This window comes from Lissotriton vulgaris, chromosome 6, assembly GCF_964263255.1.
Source record: "Lissotriton vulgaris chromosome 6, aLisVul1.2, whole genome shotgun sequence".
In the NCBI taxonomy this organism is placed as follows: domain Eukaryota; kingdom Metazoa; phylum Chordata; class Amphibia; order Caudata; family Salamandridae; genus Lissotriton; species Lissotriton vulgaris.
In genome coordinates, this window is record NC_141694.1 from 705,044,818 (window position 1) to 705,067,964 (window position 23,147).

Below are 23,147 nucleotides of genomic sequence, written 5' to 3' on the forward strand. Positions count from 1 at the left end.
GGCATCCAGAAGCGCCACTGCTGATATTTTCGCAGGCGACACTCTGTTAAATACCAAGAAGATGGTCCTGAGATTACGTGTGGTTGACCTGTGTGGGATGAAACCAGACTGGACTGGTGAAAGGATCTGATCTAAAAGTAGTGACAGCTTATTTGCCATTACTTTGGCCAGTATGAAGCGCATCTGGTTGATCCTTACCGACCCCGCCTAGTCCTAACGAACTGGAAGCTCACCCCCCTGGAACCTTTAGTAGATCCTATTACGTCTGAAATTGGTTTGGGGAAACTTAAGGAAATAATGGCGGTAGGGCACCGGCTGGAGAACCTAGACCTAAAGATTACTGATCTTGCGGCAGAGATGAAGTCTATCCGCGCAGAGATCACTGGCTTCCATGACAAGGTAGAGGGTCTTGGCCATCGCGTGAACTCTTGAAGTGAGAAATGTGGGTGGGTCCTCAGATTCGTCATGGGATAAAACGCGAGCCTTGAAACCATGTCACTCTTTGACCGTCTGGACACTTGCACTTAGCTGGAATTTGCTGGGAAACCGAAACTGCATCATGGAAGACTCCTGCTGTTCCTGGTTTCGCTGTTCTGCAAGTCTTCTTCATTGTTTGTGTCTGTGCTTCTTCCAGGATCTTCAACAGACCTGTGGGCATCAAGGACACCAGAAGTAATCTCCCTTGGAGTGAAGTAGTCACTCCCCTGCACCTGCAGGCACTGCAACAAAGCTGACCGGTCTTCTGCGCCTGACGTCCCAGGGACTTCGAAAGGCTCAGCAACACAGGTGGAGGTTCTGCAACTCCCTCGAGGCCTGACCTGTCCACTCTTAAATTTTGAGGCAACTTGTCAGAACTGCTGGGATCGAACCCCTGTGCACCACTTTGGCTTGCCGTTGCCAAGGCTTCTTTGCTCTGCACTCCAGAGATCTTCTGGCTACAAGAAGCTCCCGCATTTCTTCCTGCCAAGATGTACATCCTCACTGTATCCTCTGCACCGTGGGCCTTCATCTTTGGCGAGCTGCTCGAGGTGCTCTTACGACTCCTATTCATGTGGCCTCTGGGTCCTCTCAAGGGCCTTCTCCTGCTTCAGTGGACTCCCCTGCTTGCTTAGGCCTGTTCTCACTCTCCTGCACTTTGTGAGGCCCCTGGACCTTGCTGGTCACAAGGTTGCTCCTTCATTGTTTTCCACGTCTTTTGCTGCTGCCCAGGCATATTGGTGCTCCCGCTGGACACCGACACAGTGGTTCTCAACTTCCGACGTGGGACAGCTCGTGAATGGCTCCTGGTGTTCTTCAGCGTAGCCTGCTCCTCACAGCTACAGCGACAAGGTCATCATCCTCACTCCTGCATCTACCGTCATAGGTGGGCATTGCTCTTCTGTGTCTCCTCCGAAAGGCATAGACTCTGTCCCCTCTGCTTGCGGGTTCCTCTCTTCAAGAATCCTCCCTTGGATTCCACCGGACTCTTGCACAGTCTTTGCCAGCTGCACCTTTACTGAAGTCCTCCATTGTAGTCTACGCCGGTTTCCGACATCACTTTGCACCCGTCTTCCCTGGTGTAGTCCTGGTTCCTGGTGTATGAACAGGTGGGAGGACTCCCCAGCCTTCTGTCTTCCACTGGGTTTCTTCAGAGTCCTTCTTCAAACCCGCAACTTCGTCTTTCCTGTTGACTTTTATTGAGGACGCAACTGCGTTTCCACTCTGCACACAGCCTCCGTGGGGTTCCTGGGTACTTACCTTGGGTGGTTTCTTGGGTCCCCAGATCTTCTGAGTATCCTGCTCTAAGTCCCAACTTCAGTAGCAGTTCTCATTCCACTTTCTTAGTATATGGTTTGGTCTCCCCCTGGAGACCACTGTGTATTGTGTTTACTTACCTCTTTACAATTGAAGTATTGTTTGTATTTGTGTTGATTTCTCCGGTTAGGAGATATACCAATGTTTTAGTGAGTGTTAAATAGTAAATAGACATTTACTTAACTACGCTGTGTGGTTCTTTTACGTTTAACCTACACTACATGATTAGATCTGGTAAAGGAAGCTGCTTAACACTCCTTCTGGACTAAGCCAGAAGACTGCTCTCCACAGTTACCACTTAGACAACTTTCTGAGGTTGTCTAAGACCACTACAACCACCATCAGGATTGTCTGAATTACTGCAAGGTGCTTCACTTAAATAAGTGTGCACCATATACTAAGCCAGCCTCTTACAAGGACCGTATCATGCGGGATCATTTTCTAAATCCTAATGTATTATGCCCTTGCAAAAAATAACCCCCACCCCTCAGGGGAATCCTCTATCAGTCTATCAGTGTGAAGTATTCAATCTGAGCACTCACTATGGGTGTCCCTCTGGATCAAATTTACAGTGCTGTGACATGGGCATCTGTACATACTTTCACCAACTAGTATTTCTTGTGCTCCAAAGTGAGGCGTGATGGCCATTTCACATGGGCTGTGCTTTAAGATATCCTTGTTTGACCACTTCTTCACACCGGCTGCCCAGTAGCGGGATATTGTTTGTGTGGCTTAGAAAAAATGGATGTGGAACTGCAATTGGTGTCGTTCTTCAATCGTGGGAATGCAGCTGCTGGCTTATCCTTTGCTCCAGAAGTGTTAAGTTACTCTACATGCAAAGGTGAGACTTGTGGTTGATTTCTGGTCCCCGTGCAGTTCATAATGAATGTAGTGCAGAATGTGGCTCTCAAATGTGGTAAAGTGCAACTGAATTACAATATGAATGTGTGAAAACCTCAACTGAGAGAAAATCTTTTTGTGGATGAGATTAGGTGATTTGTGTTTTAATTTGTTGCTTCATTCATAGTGAATTTTTATAGCTATATATAGTTTGCTGATTGATCCAGTGAAGTATAATGAAATATATTTGATTTTGTTTGGTAGGATGTGTTTGAAAAAGAACAATCAACATGTGCAGCAGAAGATCAAACTCCAGAGGAGGCAGTGAGTACAAATGCAGTTGATTCTCTCTATTCTAATGACTTTGAAACTTTTTTTCCTGGTGTGAAATAACAATCCCAGGTCATTTTGTCAGCTCTAAAGGCCTGTCCAGCCGTTTATTTTGTATCTTCATTCAGTTAGCCACAGTTTTCCCTTCCCCAATGACATTTGTTCATGTGTCTTTGCTCTCAGAGACTTTCAACCTGTCTAGGTCCCGCCACTTCCATGCATTCTGGTGAATCAAAAATAGAAAAATTTACAATCTGACAACTGTGTTTTCTTGGAGGCACCGCTCCGACAGTATCTTTGTTGTTTGAGCTTTTACTAAGCACTATATTGGAGAGTATCCTCAGCTCTCCCCCAAAGAGAGCATTAATCGATTCATTGTTGAGAAAAGTTTCTTTATTGACCTCTTCCATGAAAACTGTTGACTCTTATCTCTTGGGGTTATACAACATCAACATTTGGGATTTGTTGAAATGGTTTGATGAGCTGCTTCCCAGGCAGAACCAAGATTGTAATAGGAGTGATAAAGTCTCTGACTCTTTTCGCCTAAAATAAAGTCTTGGAAGTTCCCTCTACAGGGTCTTTTGACACTCATTCAGGTATTAGGATATAAAGAATGAAGTGGAGATTTTGAAGGCAGTCCGTTTTGAGAGGTGCAAAAGGTTCCCAAAAGATTGTCTTAAAGGTTATGGTAGAGGCCAGCAATGCTCCCTCATTTCATATTGTAAGAGACAACAACATACCCCGTAACAATAGAGCCCCCCTTTTCAATAGGAAAAAGCATCCCGATAACAAGGATTCTAGCAGCATGCTGCAGTTGCGTGAAGTGCACGGAAACAGTTACTACTTCCTCAACCACCTCATAGCATCCCAGAAGGAGTGAGTAATACCAACAATTTCCTTAATGGCATAAAATAACATATCACAAATGGGTTGTTCATGTTATGCTGAATGAATGGAAAATCTGATTTTTCTGCTCTCTTCCCATAATGCCAGCAAATTTGGCCAGTCAGATTATCGTGAAGCTTCTGATGGAGAAAGTGAGCTATTTCATTGACTACTGCAGTTAAGCATTCGAGGGACAAGGACATCTACTCCTGCTACTCAGTCAAAAGTTGCTCAGTACTAGCTTAATAACTATATCAACCAGTTTTGGATTTTAGATTAGGGAGTACATGTGTCAAGGTAAAACTTCTGAATGTTTGCACTGCAGCAGATTTTTCCTGCTATACATTAGGAATACAGAATGTGCTCCATACACTTACATTAAGCTTACTTTTCATGTCCCTATCTGTGGAAACCCCAGTAGATTTATATGTTTCAAAATTCGAAAAACAGTATTAATATAAAGTCTTTTCTTTTGGCTTGATACACCCCCGACACACCTTCAAGTTCTCCACATGCATGTCGTTGGAAGCAACAACGCTTTGCAGGGAGGAGTCTTCACCTGTACTTAACTCAATGATTGATTACTCTAGTCTAGCACTGTTCACAAAGTACTGATGGATTTGCAGACAATCATAAAGCTTGTTTCAAGGCTTCAGATTACAGATGAATATGAAGAAATTCCTCTTCCAACCTATCAAATCATCCAATATGTAAGGGCTACACTAGTCCCAAGAATCGGAAAAGGTTTTTATCTGGGATCTGTTCAGAACAGATGTCGTACATCGAGGACAATGGCCGATGAGTCAGAAAAGTCTTCTCTCGTCCATATGGCAATGCCTTTAGCTTTTTAATATTATTTTGGAATGTGTCCTGTTCCTGGGCGTTCCATTGCAACAGATGCATAAATGGACCCGTGAGGAGCACGTAGATGACCTCTCGTCTTGGGGAAGGGGGGCCCTTTCAAATCACTTTAGCATGCTCAAACTGAAGGCAACGCTCTCATCCCTGAAATCCTTCCTAATCTCTTCTAACCCATCCTTTTTAAGATTGACACACCACAGCAATGCATTTTCTCAAATTGTGGTGAGAATCGGATGCATATACCTTTTAAGGAAAGCTGAAACAATTTCCCATTGGTCTCTTGATAGGACTGCAGTGTGTTTCCAGTAAAATGTATCAAAAAGGCTCATCTTCAATGATTCTCATATCTCCAGACTAGTCAAGACTTTTATGGTGAACTAGCCCTGTTTATGTAACCACCAACCACACAGGAACTTTCATGCAAACCAATTGTTCTTTTTGGGATATCAGGCAAGAATGTGCTTTTCCAGCATGCCAACTCTTAATTTAGGAGTCTGACTCCTGGCTACAAGGATTGGGACAGAATCAGTGGAAAGTGGAAGCAAATCTGCCCTTTTCTGGCTGTCATTTTCAGCAAACTTAAAAAAATAAATTTAAAGGAGTAGGGGTTATCCCTCAGCTGGGCAGTTTGTGGTTGATTGTTTGAGATTAACTAGCCAGCCCAAAAGTCAGGCATTCTGAGTGGGTATGACATATTTCTCTTTTCTGATTAGCTATGTTTCTCCAGTATGGGTCTTTTGTAGATTCACCTTCTTGAATCAATCCCCATTGTCCAGATGGGAGCCTCTGGTAACATATCCAAGATGTGCAGAAAGGAAATAGTCATAAAAAATAAAGTAAGCAGCACTTGATTTAGTAGCCCACCACCTCATTTAAATTACCAAAACGTTTGCTAGAGAGGTGGAAGTGGTCTGAATTCTACTCTCCCTGAGCATCGACCATAGAACAGCTTTCTTAGTGAACGTGATGCGTGCAGGGCTCTGCTCTTCTTTTTTTTTTGATTGAGATTGAATTCAGTCTTTGGGATCAACCTATTTCTCAGTAGTTTTTTTATTTTGAGACTTTTGTCTTTTGGAGCATAGTCAAGGAGCTGTTTTTTTTACGCAAGTACCATCATGTAAGACATTCCTAAGAAAGCTTTTTTTAGGATCATGGGTGTGTGTGACAAAAAGTGCTTTCAAACAGATGTCCCTCATGACTGGGGTATTTATTTCATGCATTCACAGCACAAGCCAGAAGAATACAATCACTGTAGGACATTTTTACACCAAGGCCCTCGGGACAAAGAAAGTTCAGTCCACAACATCCTGAAGTAAGGAAATACCATTTCCTCAGATAAGAAATCCTGGCAGGGTGCTCCTGTGCCAACTCAAAAAAGGTAAAAAAGAGACTGTCAAACTCTGTAAATAATTGTTAGCTCACTTCATAATCTGCATTCATACAAGCAGTCAATGAATTCTTAAGGAAGCTTTTACTCAAACTTTCCCGCCCAAAGTACCATCGGAAAAAATATTAGTCAGGCTTTTGATAAGACCTGCACCTTATCAGGCTTTCTCCTCTACATTGTCGATTTACACTACTCTATATCAAAGCCTCTGTTGATGAGAACCACATGGTCAACCACTCTTATTTGGGAGATCCCAATACCAATTGTACTATTGACAACCTTGGTTATGACAAAACATTGCTGTCTGTATGTCTTTAGAGAAACTTCCAGGAGAACATCTATGACTGTACAATAGATAATCAAACCTGGTTAAAGGTGAAGAAACTACTGCAAACAATGGTCTCTTTTCTTAAGGCACCTCAGCTGGAGAGGAAATACAGCTCTCATGCTAACGCTTATGTTCGTTCAACTGTCCATCCTTAAGCAGACTATGTAATGATTGAAGTGAAACAGAGACCATCATAAAACCAGACTACATGATGCACTGCCCCACCAGATAGGAAATGGTGTTGCCTGGGTGATTTTAGCAAGTGAATGGCAGCCTTATCTGTTAATCCATGAAGTGCATTCCATGGTATTATTGGTAATAGCTGATCACCAGATGTAGGGCAACCTAGTCTAACAAACAATATATCTCCTGTTCACTTAAACAATTTCTCTAATTATGTATTTAGACTTCCAGTCTACACACACTTTACACTACTCAACATATCACTGTTAACCACATAATATATATATATATATATATATATATATATATATATATATATATATATATATATATATATATATATATATATTTGTTAGTCCTTCATTGTATAATATTGTTTCTAAAATATATTTATATAAAATTACATTAAAACATACTCCATGGTGCACATCAATTCCAGTTGGATGCAGCATAACTTTCCTTATTCCATAAACTCAGTCTTTTACTCAACAATTATTTGTTTATACAAAAGAATACAATATTGCAATATAAATACTTTTGACCTAGCGATTCAGTGGACTTTTGGATCTACCCCACCTTCTTCAGGACCAATTAATCAACATTAAACACCTACATTTGATTCTCGTGTTTTAAAACTCTTGTGTTCATATTTGAGGGCAAACTACCTGTTCTTCGTATTTAGCTGGTACAAATTCGCAAGCTCAATGGATCCTCGTGGTGATATAAATTAGTATAGGCAAATCTGATCTTGATCTGCCAGTTGTTTCAGTCCGTGGCTTCAATTTATGCTCCTATCGCCATACTGTATATTATGCTGTGGCTTTGTTGTCCCCAGTTTAGGAGGAGTGCTAATATAGATCGAACAGTGGTCATCGAGAAAACTTGCATAACGGGTTCATGATTTGGACTAAAAACATGGCTTCTTTGTGATGTTATCCTGTGAAGGTGATAACATCACGAAGAACTTGCCTTTAGGTACTTAAAATTGTCCTTTCCAAATTGATCCCCACTCCCTTTAACCCATGGCAGATCTGCAACACATTTCAAGAAAAGTAGGTTTTCTTTTTTCTTTGGCTATAACATCACCCAGCCGGGTGGGTATGCATCAGGCTGTCTGTCCAGAGGATCCTCATGTGTTCTTTCCATTGCAACACTGTTTTAGAACCTAACCCTAATTCCTTCTCAAAGTAATTTTGAAATGCCCTTATAACTCACCCGATTTCCCTCCTGCCATTTTTTCTCCTGCTCAAAGATTGTAACATACTTTAAATTTGAAAATGATTTCAAAATATTACCTCGATAAGACATAATGAATTAAACATGCCAGGCAGTTTTAACTATGGAACTGTCACAACTGGCATTTCGGCTTCTAAGTAGGTTAGATGGATTCATGTGGAAACGCATGTTGCCAGTAGGCTAACTGACCTTTTCTGAGTAAGCATAAGGCACAGATCAGATCTAAACTGTACTGCTTACCTTATTTGTTCTTTTGTGTCGAGAAATTGTTGGCAACCTCCACCTTAAGTTAGTTAGTGGAGCCCTCTGCTGCAGTAATCTTGTCTGATACTTTCTGCAAATCCATGCTGAGGAGGTTCACCTTGGCAGGCTCAATCTTACCCTTTAGTGCCACACGGGAGCCCTGAACTGTAATCAGGATTGCACCCTATGCTCCGCATCTCAGCATCACCAGCTGCTCCCCGATGTTTGAGGGTGGGGTAAACACACCCCAGCGCCGCCACTGCCCCAAGTCTGACTGTCTGCAGGGGCTCTGCCTGCCGCAGCAGCGCATACCCTGGCAAGGGTCTCTGTCTCCGCCGGAGATCGGTCGTGAACCACACCGCCCAGATCAGTGGCCTCGTCGTCGGAACCAATCTCTACCACTGAAGGCCATGAAATCTGGGAAGAAAATGCCCAGAGCGCGCAGCATGGCAATGTGTGAGGGTAGGGTAACAGCACCCCAGCGCTGCCACAGTCCCGAACTTGACTGTTTTCAGGGGCTCTGCCCGCCACGGAAGCGCAGCCCCTTGCAAGGGTCTCCATCTTCCCCGGAGATCCGGTGTGAACCACACCGCCCAGATCAGCGGCTTCATCATAGGCCTGTCACTGCACCCTTGGCCGACAGGCCTGCTACTCGCCAGGACCAATCTCTGTCACTGAAGCCCATGAAAGCTGGCGGAAAACTGCCAGAGGGTGCAGCATGTCAGTTCTGATAGATACATCTGCCGTGTGGATTCCTCACCTTGTGAATATCCCCCTTGCGTCAGCAACGTTCGGAAATTTTCTTCGTAGCACGCCGACGTGGACGACGTCACCGGAGCACGGCATCGCGCGTGACTCCGTCTGACGTCACCGACCCCATATCAGGCCCACGCCGGCGTGATGACGTCAGTTCCCTTTTTTCCGCGTCTCCGACGCTAACGGTTTTCGGGATCTTCAGCGATACCTAGTATCTTTCTGTTTGATAATTGTCACTGTTTCTCTCTTACGACCTTGTTCTTCTCCGGAGATGTCGTCGAGGAAAACAGGCTTTAAGCCATGTAGGTCTTGTGCCCGCATGATGTCTATCACTGACCCACATAAGGATTGTTTGTGGTGTCTTGGTTCGAGTCACGACGTCAAGAACTGCGATTCATGTTTTAAGATGAATCCAAAGGCGCTTCGGGAGCGTGAAGCAAAGTTGCTTTTGGCGAAGGTGAAAAAAGACTCTGGGTGACTTTCGAGATCTACGTCACGGAGATCGAAGTCGAAGCAAAGGTCTCGGTCGAGGTCGGGATCGGCGTCGAGGTCCAGAGCAGGTTCGAGGTCTGGAGAGGACTCGAGGTCTAAAGCGAAGTCAAGGTCCAGAGATAGATCTAGGTCTAGATCTAAGTCGGCTTCCGGTCATGCTTCGAGCTCTTCGAGGAGAAAGCATAAGAGGAGGAAGCACAGTTCGAGACATCATTCGGGGAAGGATTCCTCTGACTCGAAGAGAAGGTCTCACAAACATCGTAAGGACTTTGTCTCTCCTTCACCTGCTTTGTCAAGGGTAGGTTCTCCGGCGCCGGAGCCAGAGCCGGACCCGGAGCCGGTTTCCTCGGAGCATGAAGAAGAGGAGGTGATTCAAGAACCGGCTTTGGCGGAGACTCCTGTGAATCCAGAAGGTCAGGGTGAGGATGTGTCGGGTCGGCCTCCATTGCAACATCCGGTAGGTCCGTACCCTTCCTTTCCTGGTCCTGGACAGGATCCCTCGCATTTTCTCAATGCGATGTTTGGAGTTTATTCTAGGGCAATGTACCCCACTGGAGCGCCTGGTGGCCCCATGGGTCCGTTATCGTACAATCTGGGTATTCCTCAGTCGTATGCCCCTGCTCCATTTATGCCTTTCATGCCGGCGCCTCTTTCACCTTGGCTCGGTACGGCTCCACCGAGGTCTTCGACTCCGCATGCGGCTTCGCCGACTCCGGATCGACCTCGCAGTCGAGATCGAGGTACCACACCTGTTCATGACTCTCGTCCTCCTGCTCCGGTTCCTCGATCGACGTCGGAACCGGCTCCGTCGGAGTCGTTACCGGATCCGTCGACTTCGATTCGAATGGAGTGGTCTAGGCGAAGAGCTCAGCGTCTTCTCGAGCAAAAGGATGATGAGAGTTCAGATGTGGAAGAAGGCGAGCTTCCTGATCATGATGATGACTTCGATGAGCTTCGGGATGCTAGTGGTCTGGAACTCTCTCCCGAGTGGGGTCTGCCTTCGACTTCTGATGCACCATCAAAGGACGTGGCTCCTTATCACGTGGTTATTAGGAAGGCTGCTGACCTTCTTAGCTTAAAGCTGCCCACAGTGGAGTACAAGCCCAACATTCTCACAGAAGTCCTGCATTCTCCTTCTTCGATTGTGGAGCCAACTCTGCCGTTTACTGATGCCTTGTCAGATCCAATTAAGGAGATTTGGAAGAGGCCGTTGTCTGCTCCTGCAGTTTCAAGGGTTATTGCAAGGCGCTATAGGGTGGCTCCTGATGACCCTTCTTTTCTTTCTACGCATCCATCTCCGGAAAGTCTTGTGGTTCAGGCGGCTTGCTCTAATAGGGCTGCAGGCTCTTTCCCTCAAGTGCCAGCTGACAAAGAGTCTAAGAAATTGGATCAGGCTGCGAAGAAGACTTTCTCTTCTGGGAGCATGGCTCTTAAGTCATCAAATGCTACTTGCCTTTTAGGTAGATATGTGCACGCGCTGATGGACTCAGTGAAGCAATTGTCTTCAAAACTTCCTGAGGAGGATAAGAAAAACTTTAATGAAGTGATCTCTGACACTCAGGCTGCGGCCCGCATGGTCATTCAAAGCGGCATGGACACTGTGGATTCTGTTGCCAGAATTATGGGCTCATCCATTGCAACCAGGAGAGCCGCATGGTTAAAGTCATCTGATTTCTCAGCGGATGTTCAATCTACTTTGCTGGACTTACCCTTTGAAGGAACTGGCCTTTTTGGTAAGAAGGCTGATGTGGCCTTGGAAAGGTTTAAAGACAGCCGTGCCACTGTGAGATCGTTGGGTCTGCAGATGAGAGGGTCTACGGCTAGAAAGTTCAAGGGATTTGGTAAATCTTCTTTTCGTCCCTTCAAGCAGGGCCAACAACAGCAGCAGCAGCAGAACCCTCTATATAAGTCCTATAGAGGTAGACAGAGGGGTCGTGGACGTCAAGTCTCCTCTTCCTCCACTTCCTCCAATAATGCCCAACCCCCACCCGCATCAGCAAAGCAGCCCTAGATCCACCATTCTGGATCATGTAGGGCCAGTAGGGGGTCGGCTTACTCACTTTCTACGAGATTGGGAATCGGTTACATCAGATCTTTGGGTTCTCAATCTCGTAGAGAATGGGTATGCACTTCCTTTTCAGGAGTTCCCTCCCAATTACCCTCCTTGCCAAGGTTATTGCTCGGAGGACCACCTGCTTCTCCTGCAGGAGGAAGTCCTGGCACTGTTTCGAAAGGGTGCGATAGAGGTGGTTCCAGAGCAGGAGAGGGGTCAAGGGTGCTACTCCCGGTATTTCTTGATTCCCAAGAAGGATGGCAGACTTCGGCCGATCCTGGATCTCAGGATTTTGAACCTCTATCTCAAACAGGAGAAGTTCAAAATGCTCACCCTTGCTCAGGTTCTTCTGGCGCTGATGGAAGAAGACTGGATGGTGTCGATCGACTTGCAGGATGCGTATTTTCACATTCCGATCCTGAAGTCGCACAGGAAGTATCTCCGTTTTACGGTGGGATCGCAGCACTACCAGTTTGCGGTCCTCCCGTTTGGACTTACTACTGCGCCTCGAGTTTTCACCAAGGTGATGGCGGTGGTGGCGGCGCATCTCAGAAGGTCAGGGATTCCTGTATTCCCTTATCTAGACGACTGGCTGATCAAAGCGGAGTCGCCGGAGATGGTGCTCCATCATCTGCAGGAGACAACTAATTTGTTACACAGGTTGGGTTTTTCGATAAACGTACCCAAATCTCACCTGGTGCCCTCCCAGCGCAACCTGTTCATAGGTGCGGTACTGGACACTTCTGTATGTCTTGCATTCCCTCCACCTCAAAGGATTCGCGACATTCAGGAAATGATTCCTTTATTCTTCAATGGAGCGGTTGTTCCAGTCCTGAAGGTCCTTCGCCTGCTCGGTCTGATGGCTTCTTGCATTCTGTTGGTCAGTCATGCACGCTGGCACATGAGGGCGCTCCAGTGGTGCTTCCGCAGGCAGTGGTATCAGCACAACGGAGATCTCAGGGAGTCAGTGAGGATCTCCAGGGAAGCTGCAGCGGATCTGTCTTGGTGGGGCGTGGAAGGCAATCTGTCTCAAGGAAAGCCTTTTCAGCTACCTCCATCAGTGGCCACAGTGATATCGGATGCATCCACTCTCGGGTGGGGTGCTCATCTGGGAGACCTGGAGGTCAAGGGTCTTTGGTCTCCGGAAGAAAGGTTGTTTCACATCAACCTTCTGGAATTGAGGGCGATACGTTTGGCGCTCAAGGCCTTCCTCCCTTCCCTTCGCGGTCGTTCGGTCCAGGTCCTAACGGACAACACGACTGCGATGTGGTACATCAACAAGCAGGGAGGAGTAGGGTCGCAGTGTCTCTGCAGAGAGGCTCTGCGTCTCTGGTCCTGGGTTCAGGACCATCAGATTTGTCTGGTGGCAAATCATCTGGCCGGGGTTCTGAACATGCGTGCAGACAGTCTCAGTCGGCAGTTCTCTGCCGACCACGAGTGGAGGCTTCACCCGGAGGTTGTTCACGACATCTTTCAGATGTGGGGGAACTCCTCGGGTGGATCTGTTCGCCACTTGCGAGAATGCTCACTGCCCGTCATTCTGCAGTCTCCAGTATCCGATGCAAGGAGCATTGGGGGACGCGTTTCAGTTGAGTTGGGGAGATCGACTCCTTTACGCGTTTCCCCCCATACCTTTGATTCCTCGGGTTCTGAGGAAGATTCGTCAAGACCGGGCCCAAGTCATATTGGTTGCACCGGATTGGCCAAGAAGGGTGTGGTATTCGGACCTACTCCACCTATCCTCTCACCCGCCGCTCCGTCTCCCTCACAGGGCAGACCTCCTCTCTCAGTTGGAGGGGCAGGTTCTACACCCCCACCTCCAGACATTACACCTTCATGCCTGGAGATTGAACGGGGCAACTTGAGTTCTTTTTCTCTCCCTCACGAGGTGGTGTATGTCATTCTCTCTGCCAGGCGTGACACCACTAAGTCCATTTACTCCTATAGGTGGACAAAGTTTGTTTCTTGGTGCAGGGAGAGGGATATTGACCCTTTGAAGGCTCATTTGTCTAATATTTTACAGTTTGCCCTTTATCTGGCACAGCAAGGTTTGGCTGTGGCCACGGTCAAGGGTTATCTTTCGGCCTTATCGGCGTTTCTTTGTTTGCCGGATCAGCCTTCTCTCTTTAAGTCTCCGGTGGTTTTGAGATTCTTGAGGGGTCTCATGAATATGTTTCCTCCTACCCCTTTTATTGTTCCTCATTGGGATTTGAATCTTGTGCTGACCTTTTTAATGGGTTCTCCCTTCGAACCCTTGCACAAGTGACCATTGAGGCTTCTCTCTTTTAAAACTATTTTCCTCGTTGCAATCACCTCGGCAAGGAGGGTAAGTGAGCTTCAAGCTCTTAAGTTCCAAACCCCGTTCCTGACCATTCATGCAGAAAGGATGGTTCTTAGGACCAGGGCTGCTTTTCTGCCTAAGGTGGTGACTCCTTTCCATCTTGGGCAGTCCATTACCCTTCCTACCTTCTATCCTCCCCCTCACCCGTCTAAGGAGGAAGAGAGGCTGCATCGCCTGGACCCTAAGAGGGCGGTGTCTTTCTATCTGGACAGGACTAAGGACTTCCGGGTGGACGACCAGCTGTTTGTTGGCTTTGCTGGCTGCAAGAAGGGCAGAGCGGTGCACAAGCGCACTCTTTCCAGGTGGATAATCCTGTGCATCAAGATCTGCTACTCCCTTGCGGGTAAGGACCCTCCTGAGGGTATTAGAGCTCATTCAACTAGAGCAAAGTCTGCAACATCTGCTTTGTCTAGGGGTGTGCCTGTTGAGGATATTTGCAGGGCCGCGACTTGGGCCTCCCTCCACACTTTCGCGAAGCATTACTGCTTAGATACCGAGGTGAGGAGGGATGGCCACTTCGCGCGTTCTGTCCTCCAAGACTTCCTGGTGTAGCAGAGTGGACACCCTCCTCCGGGAGTGGGGACTGCTGTGGGAATCTATTCACAAGGTGAGGAATCCACACGGCAGATGTATCTATCAGAAGAACAAGTTACTTACCTTCGGTAACGCTTTTTCTGGTAGATACTATATCTGCCTGTGGATTCCTCACTGACCCACCCGCCTCCCCGTTGTCTACTCTGCTATACCTGGTCTTTCTGTATATATGATTATAATACTGTTGTATTGATTTGGTTCTATTTGTACTGTGTACATTGCATATTTGCATATTTGCTATCGTTGGTCCGTCCGTGTGCCTCGAAGGCACGGAAAAAAGGGCGGAACTGACGTCATCACGCCGGCGTGGGCCTGATATGGGGTCGGTGACGTCAGACGGAGTCACGCGCGATGCCGTGCTCCGGTGACGTCGTCCACGTCGGCGTGCTACGAAGAAAATTTCCGAACGTTGCTGACGCAAGGGGGATATTCACAAGGTGAGGAATCCACAGGCAGATATAGTATCTAAACTATCTACCAGAAAAAGCGTTACCGAAGGTAAGTAACTTGTTCTTTACCCCCCAACCACCTCTCCCCCGTTACTCAGCAAATATGGCTCTTAACATGAGGTACATGGCAGGATTATGAAGGATATCGTCGGGGTGTGTCCTGTCTGCCATCTTGTGTGGCTACGCCCCTTGCACTGACCACTAATTATGCATGCTAAAGATTATAGTCCATTCCTATGGTAGAGGGTTTTCCATGATTGAATGCCTTCCTGTGGCAAGGTTCTACAGATATCTCCAATTATCAAATGGAAATCACTACCTAGGCGGGATGCTAGCCCTCTGCTACTCAAGAGAACAGTTGAGTAGGTTCTAGCCCTCTGCTAGCCCTCTGCTACTCAAGAGAAGAGTTGAGTAGGTTCTAGCCTAAGGATTACAATAACAATCTTCAGCTTTAAAAAATGTATGAAAAGTCAAATTCCCTCCACATGTTTGTAAAAAAAATTCTTATGGTATTGTGATCCGATACATAATACTTTGAGGCATGATTATTGCAGTGCAGATCGGAAACCTTGGGTAATATGAGTTTCCCTGTGTGCTGGCTTGAGGTACCTCAGAACATACCTTATTGAGTGATATTTTGCTTGTCCTTGGCAGGCACAAAGTTGATCTTAAATAGATCAACCCTCATTATGAGAGGGCCGATGTGTCTATTCACACTTTTATTGGCCCCATTAATTATAGAGGTATGTGAAGTTACCATGGACCTCTGATGTTTACCCTTGAGATTTATCTGAAAATCTCCATGCGAAAAGGCAGGGGGAGTGAGAAGCTACTGGGTAAGTGGAACAGCCAATTTCCACAGTAATTCTTAATTACTCTGGGATTCTCAGCGTTCAGCCCGAAATCCCTATTATTATTTGGGTATAGTAAACTCTGGTGGCATACAAATCTGAAAGAAACAGTTAGTTATAGATTCCTTACCTTAGCATATCCCCAGGCGTCAGACTGGATCTGGAAAGTTTTCATCAGCAGTACCCCTGCGCATCGATAAGTGGTGTCGGTCGACTCCGCGTCCGGCGTTGTGGTCGCCAGAATGACGTCGCGGAAGTTACTAAACGCCGCCCTTGCGCACTGACATCAGTTCTTTATTTTTGCGTGCCAGCAAGTGCAGATCCAGAGAGAGCAGTACCTCCAGTCGTTTTTTGTCTGACTTTTTGCGACTTCTTTTTACATCTACTCCTGGTGCATGAGGGATGCCTGGCTTCAAGGCCTGTGGTTCCTGTAACCGACTAATGTCGGCAACGGATTCGCACCGTGTGTGCTTATACTGCCTTGAGCGTGACCACGTCCCCCACGTCGTGCTCAGACTGCCCGACCATAGCCCCGAAGTCTTTGCGGGAGCAGTCCCGAAAGCACCTAGAGGCCGGGCAGTCGGCTCCACGTCGTTCGAGGTCCCAGTCGCGAGGGAGGTAACGGGACCGATCGCGGAGCCATCATCACTCCTCGTCTAAGTCTTCGCACTCTGGGTCAGGTAAGTCGAACCACAAGAAGTTGAAGAAGCATCGTTGCTCTTCGACTTTCCATCAGCCAACGCGATGAAGGGTGCAGGATGTGCCACTCCCGCATGCGGAGCCTGCAGGATAGACTCAGGCCTTCCCGGGAGCGACCCCTACCCAGTTTTGTCAACTTAACGGAGCAATGCATGTCATCTTTGGGCAGCCCGACTCAGCCGGTGCGCCTTTGGGCCCCGCGTACTTGGCTGGAGCCCTATGCCTCAACGCCGGCAGGCCCAGCCATGGCTCCACAGGCTCCCCATGGCTCCAGGCCTGGATCCAGATCAGCGCCGGTCGACCTCGTGACACCTCCACCGGCGCCGATTGCACCGGCACCTCGTCCGCAGCCAGCGCCGGTTTGACCTCCAGCCGACGTCAACCCCGGCTACCACCCCGAAGTGGATGCAGAGCGGGACCGGCGTCGAGCGACTCCGGATCGGGCGCCGATGGGTACTTTTATGCCTGTATTCCACCCTGGCCATTTTCAGCCAGTTTGGCAGCCAGTGTGGCAGACCGAGGAGGGTGAGGAAGACTGGGAGGGGTCTGAGGATCATTAAACTGCCCAGCTAGAGTATGAGCCGGACTGGAGAGAGGAACTGGGGGATGCCAGTGGTCTGGATACCTCCCCAGACCTCGCCATGTTGTCTCTTCCTACCGTGGCTACGGAAGAGGGAGCGTCATACGCAGTGGTGTTGCATAGGGCGGCCGAGGCTCTCCACCTCGAGCTTCCTACGGTGGCAGTCAGGTCTAACCTACTGGCAGAGGTGCTTCAGTCGGCAGCAAGCCCTTCGGAGCCCCTGCTGCTATTCAATGAAGCCCTATCGGCCATCCTTTTGGGCACCTGGTCCCGGCCCAACACAGGGGGCTCCTGTGGATAGGATGGTTGCCACAACGCCACCGCCTGGCCCCGGGCTACCCCACTGTCCTCTCCCTTAGAGCAGGGGTCCCCAAACCGGTCCTGGAGGGCCGGATCCATGCCAGATTTTTAAAATAACTACATGTATCTCAATGGGGATATCCCAAAAATCTGGCATGGATCCGGCCCTCCAGGACCGGTTTGGAGACCCCTAACTTGGAGCTTAGTGGTCCAAGCCTCTACCTCCAAGGGCGCCTTCCTTACAACTTCACCTGATAGGGAATCCAAGAAGCTGGACCAACTTGGGAAAAAGAGGTTTTCTTCCTCCAGCTTGGGACTGCGGTTGGTAAACACTGCATGTCTGTTGGGCCGTTATCCCACACTGTGTGGGATACGGTGGCGCAAGTGCTGCCTCAGTGCCCGGAGGAGCCCTAGGCGCTGTTGCCGAGGAGAGAGATGCAGCAAAGTTTACTATCGGCTGTGGGCTGGATACCGCTGACACACTGGGCTAAACGATTGCCACGTCAGGAGCCCTTCGGCGCTACGACTGGTTGCGTTCGACTGGGTTTTCCGGGGATGTCCAATCCACACTTGCCCTTTGATGGCAGTTGCCTTTTCAGTGACAAGGCGGACAACGCGTAGGTGCGCTTTAAGGACTCTTGAGCTACGTCCAGGTCCTTGGGCCCTCTCCACCCCCCGCCCTGCACAGTCTGCCTTTCGTGGCTACGGAAGGGGTGCCCCACTACGTCCCGCTCAGAGCTGCAGGCCGGCGCATGCTATTTAGCCCCAGCACGGCTGGAGACGTGGGAACCACCAGCGTGGGTCCTGGGGCCAACGAGTGGGCCAGTCCACCTCAGCCCCCTCTGCATCAGCCTCCAAACATGCCTAGCCAGACCTTCTAGCGCCACCAAATGCCAGTGAGGGGCAGGATCCGCCATCACCTCCCCCATTGGCATACCATCCCGTCGGACAGGTGGGTTCTGTAGATAGTCTGAAGGGGCTACTCCCTCCCCTTCGAGACTACACCTCCCTCCATGCCACCTCAGTACCATTGCATGTAGGAGGATCACCTGGCCCTTCTCCAATAGGCAGTCTTGGTCCTCTTGGCCAAGGGGGCTGTCGAGCCCGTTCCTGTCCCAGAACAACGTCGTGTTTGCTATTCTCACTACTTTCTGGTGCCCAAGAAGGACAAAGGCCTGCGTCCTATCTTGGATCTCAGAAATGTCAGCTGCTTCCTCCAGAAGGAGAAGTTCAAAATGTTGACGCTCGCTCAGGTCTTGTCTGTTCTCGACCCCGGAGACTGGTTGGTAGTGTTGGAGACTGGTTGGTAGTGTTGGACTTGCAGGACGCTTATTTTCACATCCCCCTCCTGCGGCCCACCGACGTGACCTGTGGTTCACGGTAGGCCACGAGCACTTTCAGTTTACCTTGCTCCCTTTTTGCCTTACCAGCGCCCCTCGGGTGTTCACGAAAGTGGTGGCGGTGGTCGCAGCTCTTCTGTGCAAGTCAGGGGTTCCAGTCTTCCCCCTATCTCGACGACTGGTTGTTGAAGGCGGGCTCGCCCCAGGCAGTCGTCTCCCACCTCCAGACTACAGCCGACCTCCAGCATTTGATGGGGTACTCCATCAATGTACCGAAGTCGCAACTGATTCCCTCTCTGAAGCTCCTTTTCATCAGAGCGGTTCTGGACACTGCGCAGTTTCTGGTTATCCTCCCGAACAGCGAGTCTGTGATGCTTGGGCTATGATTCCGATCTTTCAGCCTCTATCCCAGATTTCAGTCAGGATGACCCTGAGGCTGCTGGGCCTCATGGCCTCCTGCATCCTGCTGGTCAATCATGCCAGGTGGCATATGCGGGCAATGCAGTGGGAACTGAAGTTCCATTGGGCGCAGTATCAGGGGAATCTGTTTGATTGCATCCAGGTCTCGGAGGGCACTGCACGACAATTGCAGTGGTGGCTCATAATCCAGTATTGGGTCAATGGCAGATCCCTCCTCTTTCCCCAAACAGATCACACAGTGGTGACAGACTCATCCCTTCTGGGATGCGGCGGCCACATGGGAGAGTCCGAGCTCCACATCAACCTTCTGGATCTTCTGGAGATCCGTCTTGCACTGAAGGCGTTCCTTCCCTCTGTCCGGGGAAGAGTAGTGCAGGTGTTCACAGACAACAACACCTCCATGTGGTACTGTAATTAACAGGGCGGGGTGGGGTTGTGGACCCTATGTCAAGAGGCCCTGCGCCTCTGGACATGGCTGGAACATCAGGTTCTCTGAACGCCAGGACCGACAAACTGAGCTGCAGGTGCCTGATGGATCACGAATAGCATCTTCACTTGGAGATGATGCAAGGTCTCTTTTTGCAGTGGGGAGAGCCTTGGTTAGAACTATTCTCCACCGAAGAGAACACGCAATGTCAGCAATTCTGTGCGTTGGAATTTCCAAGGCGGCTCTCGCTAGGTGACACTTCATCGCCAGTGAAGTTGCGGTCTTCTATACGCCTTTCCACCTATACCACTTCTGCCCAGAGTGCTGAAGAAGATCAGGCGCGACTGGGCCCAAGTCATTCTTGTCGCACCGGACTGGGCAGGAAGAGTCTGGTATCCCGAGCTGTTCAACATGGCCATCGATCCTCCGATCAGACTGCCTCTTCGGGAGGATCTTCTGTCGCAGCAGCATGGGACGGTCCTCCATCCTAACCTGTCCAGCCTCCACTTCTTTGAGTGGAGATTGAGCGGCGGCAGTTGACGTCATGTGACTTGCCTCCCGAAGTATGTGATGTACTATTGGGAGCCAGGTGTCGCTCCACTAAGACAGTATACGCCTGCCTAATGGAAAACATTTGTGGCATGGTGCGTAGCAAAGGCTGTGGATCCACTTTCTGCCCCTCTTTCTGAGGTTCTCTTGTTCTTTCTTTCTTTAGCCCAGCAGGGCTCTGCTCTGGGCACTGTCAGGGGCTATCTTTCGGCCAGTTCTGCCTTTCTGAGGCTTCCTGATCAGCCTTCTTTCGTAGTCTTCAGTTGTAAATTGTTTCTTAACAGGCATCACTCATCTCTTTCCTCCTATTCCTTTGGTGATGCCTCAGTGGAACTTGAATTTGGTTTTGACCTATTTGATGTGCGCTCCCTTTGAGCTGCTTCACAACTGTCTTCCACAACTCTTAACTCTTAAGACTGCATTCCAGGTAGCCATCACATCTGCCAGAAGAGTGAGCTCCAGGCTCTTTCATTCAAGCCTCCTTTTCTGGCTGTACATCCGGACAAGGTTGTTCTAAGAACTCGTCCATCCTTTCTTCCCAAAGTGGTCACCCACTTTCACATCGGGCAAACCATCACTTTGCCCACCTTCTTTCCACGTCCCAATCCTTCTAAAGAGGAAGAGAGGCTCCACAGTTTGGACCCAAAACGTGTGCTTTCCTTCTATCAGGATCGCACCAAACCGTTCCGGGTGGATGACCAGCTCTTTGTTGGCTATGTGGGCGCCAAGAAAGGTTGGGCCGTACCCAAGCGGACCATCTCTAGATGAGTCGTTTTGTATATGAAAGCCTGTTATTCTCTGGCTAAAAAGGAGCCTCCAGTGTGTGGCTATGCGCCCATCCCACCAGGGCGACGGCAGCCACTACTGCTTTGGGACGAGGAGTCCCTCTAAATGACATCTGTCAGGCAGCTATGTGGGCATCGCTTCACTACTGCCTGGACAGCCAAGTCCGGAGAGACTGCTTCTTTGGCTTTGCAGTTCTCCAGGACTTTCTGGTGTGATCTTGGTTCGCAGACCCACCTCCCGGTTGGTATTGCTGGGGCATCTATTCTAAAGTAAGGAGTTTATAACTGTTTCTTTCAGATGAACAAGTTACTTACCTTCGGTAACGATATACCTGTAAGAAACATAGGTTAATTATAGATTCCTTAGCACCTCACCCATCCTCCCCGTTATGCAAACTGATTTCTATGGTTAAGGGCATCCTTTCAGGGCCCTAGTTTTGTGCACCAGTGGTCCGTGCCTAGCTTGGCTTGGCGTTCCTGGCGCGGAAAGTCGTGTACAGAACTTCCGTGATGTCATCCCGTCGACCACGATGCCGACGACGGACGCGGAGTCGACCGACGCCACCTACCGACGTGCAGGGGTACTGCTGATGAAAATCTTTCTGGCGCCAGTCTGATGCCTGGGGGATATTCTATGGTAAGGAATTGATAACTAACCTATGTTTCTTACAGATATATTGTTACTGAAGGTAAGCAACTTGTTCCTTAACACCTCAACATCCAGCAATGATGTAATGAGGCCCCTGGTATGTGATATTTGAGAACCACCATTTATTTGCAGCCAAACTGCACTGTACATAAGAAGTGCCTAAGAGAGATTAAGCTTTTAGTTGAAATTTGTCTTGTTTTCTTCTCCTCTTAATTCGTCTTCTTGGCTTAAGCAGTGGCCATGAGAGAACTCAGTTGCACTTTCTAATTTGTTCTTGGAAGTAATTTAATAACTTTTGTATTTATTTTATTTCAATTGTTGACTACAGACACATATTTTGTGTGTTTTTGAAGACCTATTGTAGACAATATCTGTATTTACTTTGCTTAGGGTGATATTTCCATTTCTTCCTCTTGTCGATCCCCTGAAGCATATCTTGTTTGCAATCCTCTTAAATGGATAACTAGTATCATTTCACTGCTTGCATTCAGGGGACTCATTTATGTTTTTTAAGCACTTGATATGAGTGCATCTGTGTTCTTGCTCTTTACCTAATGTGCTTCTTCCACACTGAAATCCCCTGTGGTCTCCATGTCGCTAGTCTGTTGCTTCTCCCATCCACACGTCTTCCCGCTCTTTATCTCCTCCTGCACTCTGTGTTGGTTCCCCTTTCATATCGCACTTACTTTTCACACTTGTTTTTAATTTATCATCTGTGTTAGTTAAAAAAAAAAATCCTTATTTCAGCTAACTCCTTTCACTCCATTTGTAAAGAAAACACTATATTATTATTTCGGTTTAGGTTTGAAACTTTGGCAGTCATTCCTATGGTTAAACCACCACCCAGACTTAGTTGCTGAAGTTGTCTTGTTTATTTGTAGTTCTTCAGTAGATTGATTGTTTTGACTGCTTTGAAACAAAGGACAAACTGTGAGACCGAGGGCTGCTTTCTTTGGTAAAGCAAACATAATGACACAGTCCCTCCTGGAATGCACTTGATGTAGGAGTTGAAAGGACTCAAGTTTTCCTGTTTGGGTATTTAGTAAAGAATGGTTGTTTAGTTGCTCTGCCAGTGCAATACTGCCCCTATAATATAATATAATATAATATAAAAAGTACAACTATCACAAAGCATAGTAATATCACTTGAACATCACCACTAAAAGGATGAATGTAACTCACTGAATGTGGTGCTGTGCCAAATTTGTGAAGACACTACTGGATAAAGCAAGCAAGAAATAAACATGAAACCAGCTCAAGTAGTTAGCGGAATATACAAACTCCGTTTTATCTTGTAATATCTAGTACTCCTGCTTTTCACCATGCTGTTTCAAAGCAAGTTGATTGCCTGCTGACAAGTCTTAATCAGAAGTATTTTAGGGTCTCTCCTATGAACAATGTTTTGCTGTCTATTATTTGGAGACCTGTTTTAGATAATACCAGAATCTACAGTGTGCTTGCGTCTGCTCATTGCTTACCACTAGTTGGCTTCCTTGTCGATCTCATTTGCTTGTCTGTTTGATGGTTTTTCTTCTTCTTTATTTGTTTGCCGCTCCCTTGGATCATAACTTCTTTACCATCCTTTCGAATGGATGTCCTGTATCCTTCCTGGATTTCCATCCAGAAAACGTATTTTTCATAGCATGGATTGCTGTAGATACACATCCTCTGCATACTCCTGCTATCTAGTGTTTGGTTTAGACATTTGCAAGCTGTTTCCCACAGTACAATGAAAAGGCTGGTGAGGTGAAATCACCAAGAGCGATTGTCTGGAT

General features: G+C 47.9%; 1 protein-coding gene across 1 annotated transcript in view; it reads left to right on the plus strand.

The window, feature by feature from the left end:
* Positions 1 to 23,147, plus strand: part of SEC63 (SEC63 protein translocation regulator) — a 611,233-nt gene that overhangs the window by 437,255 nt on the left and 150,831 nt on the right. Inside the window, exon 15 of the mRNA XM_086926685.1 lies at positions 2,899 to 2,958. Coding sequence (XP_086782811.1) covers positions 2,899 to 2,958 — 60 coding nt within the window. The remainder of the gene's footprint in view (positions 1 to 2,898; positions 2,959 to 23,147) is intronic.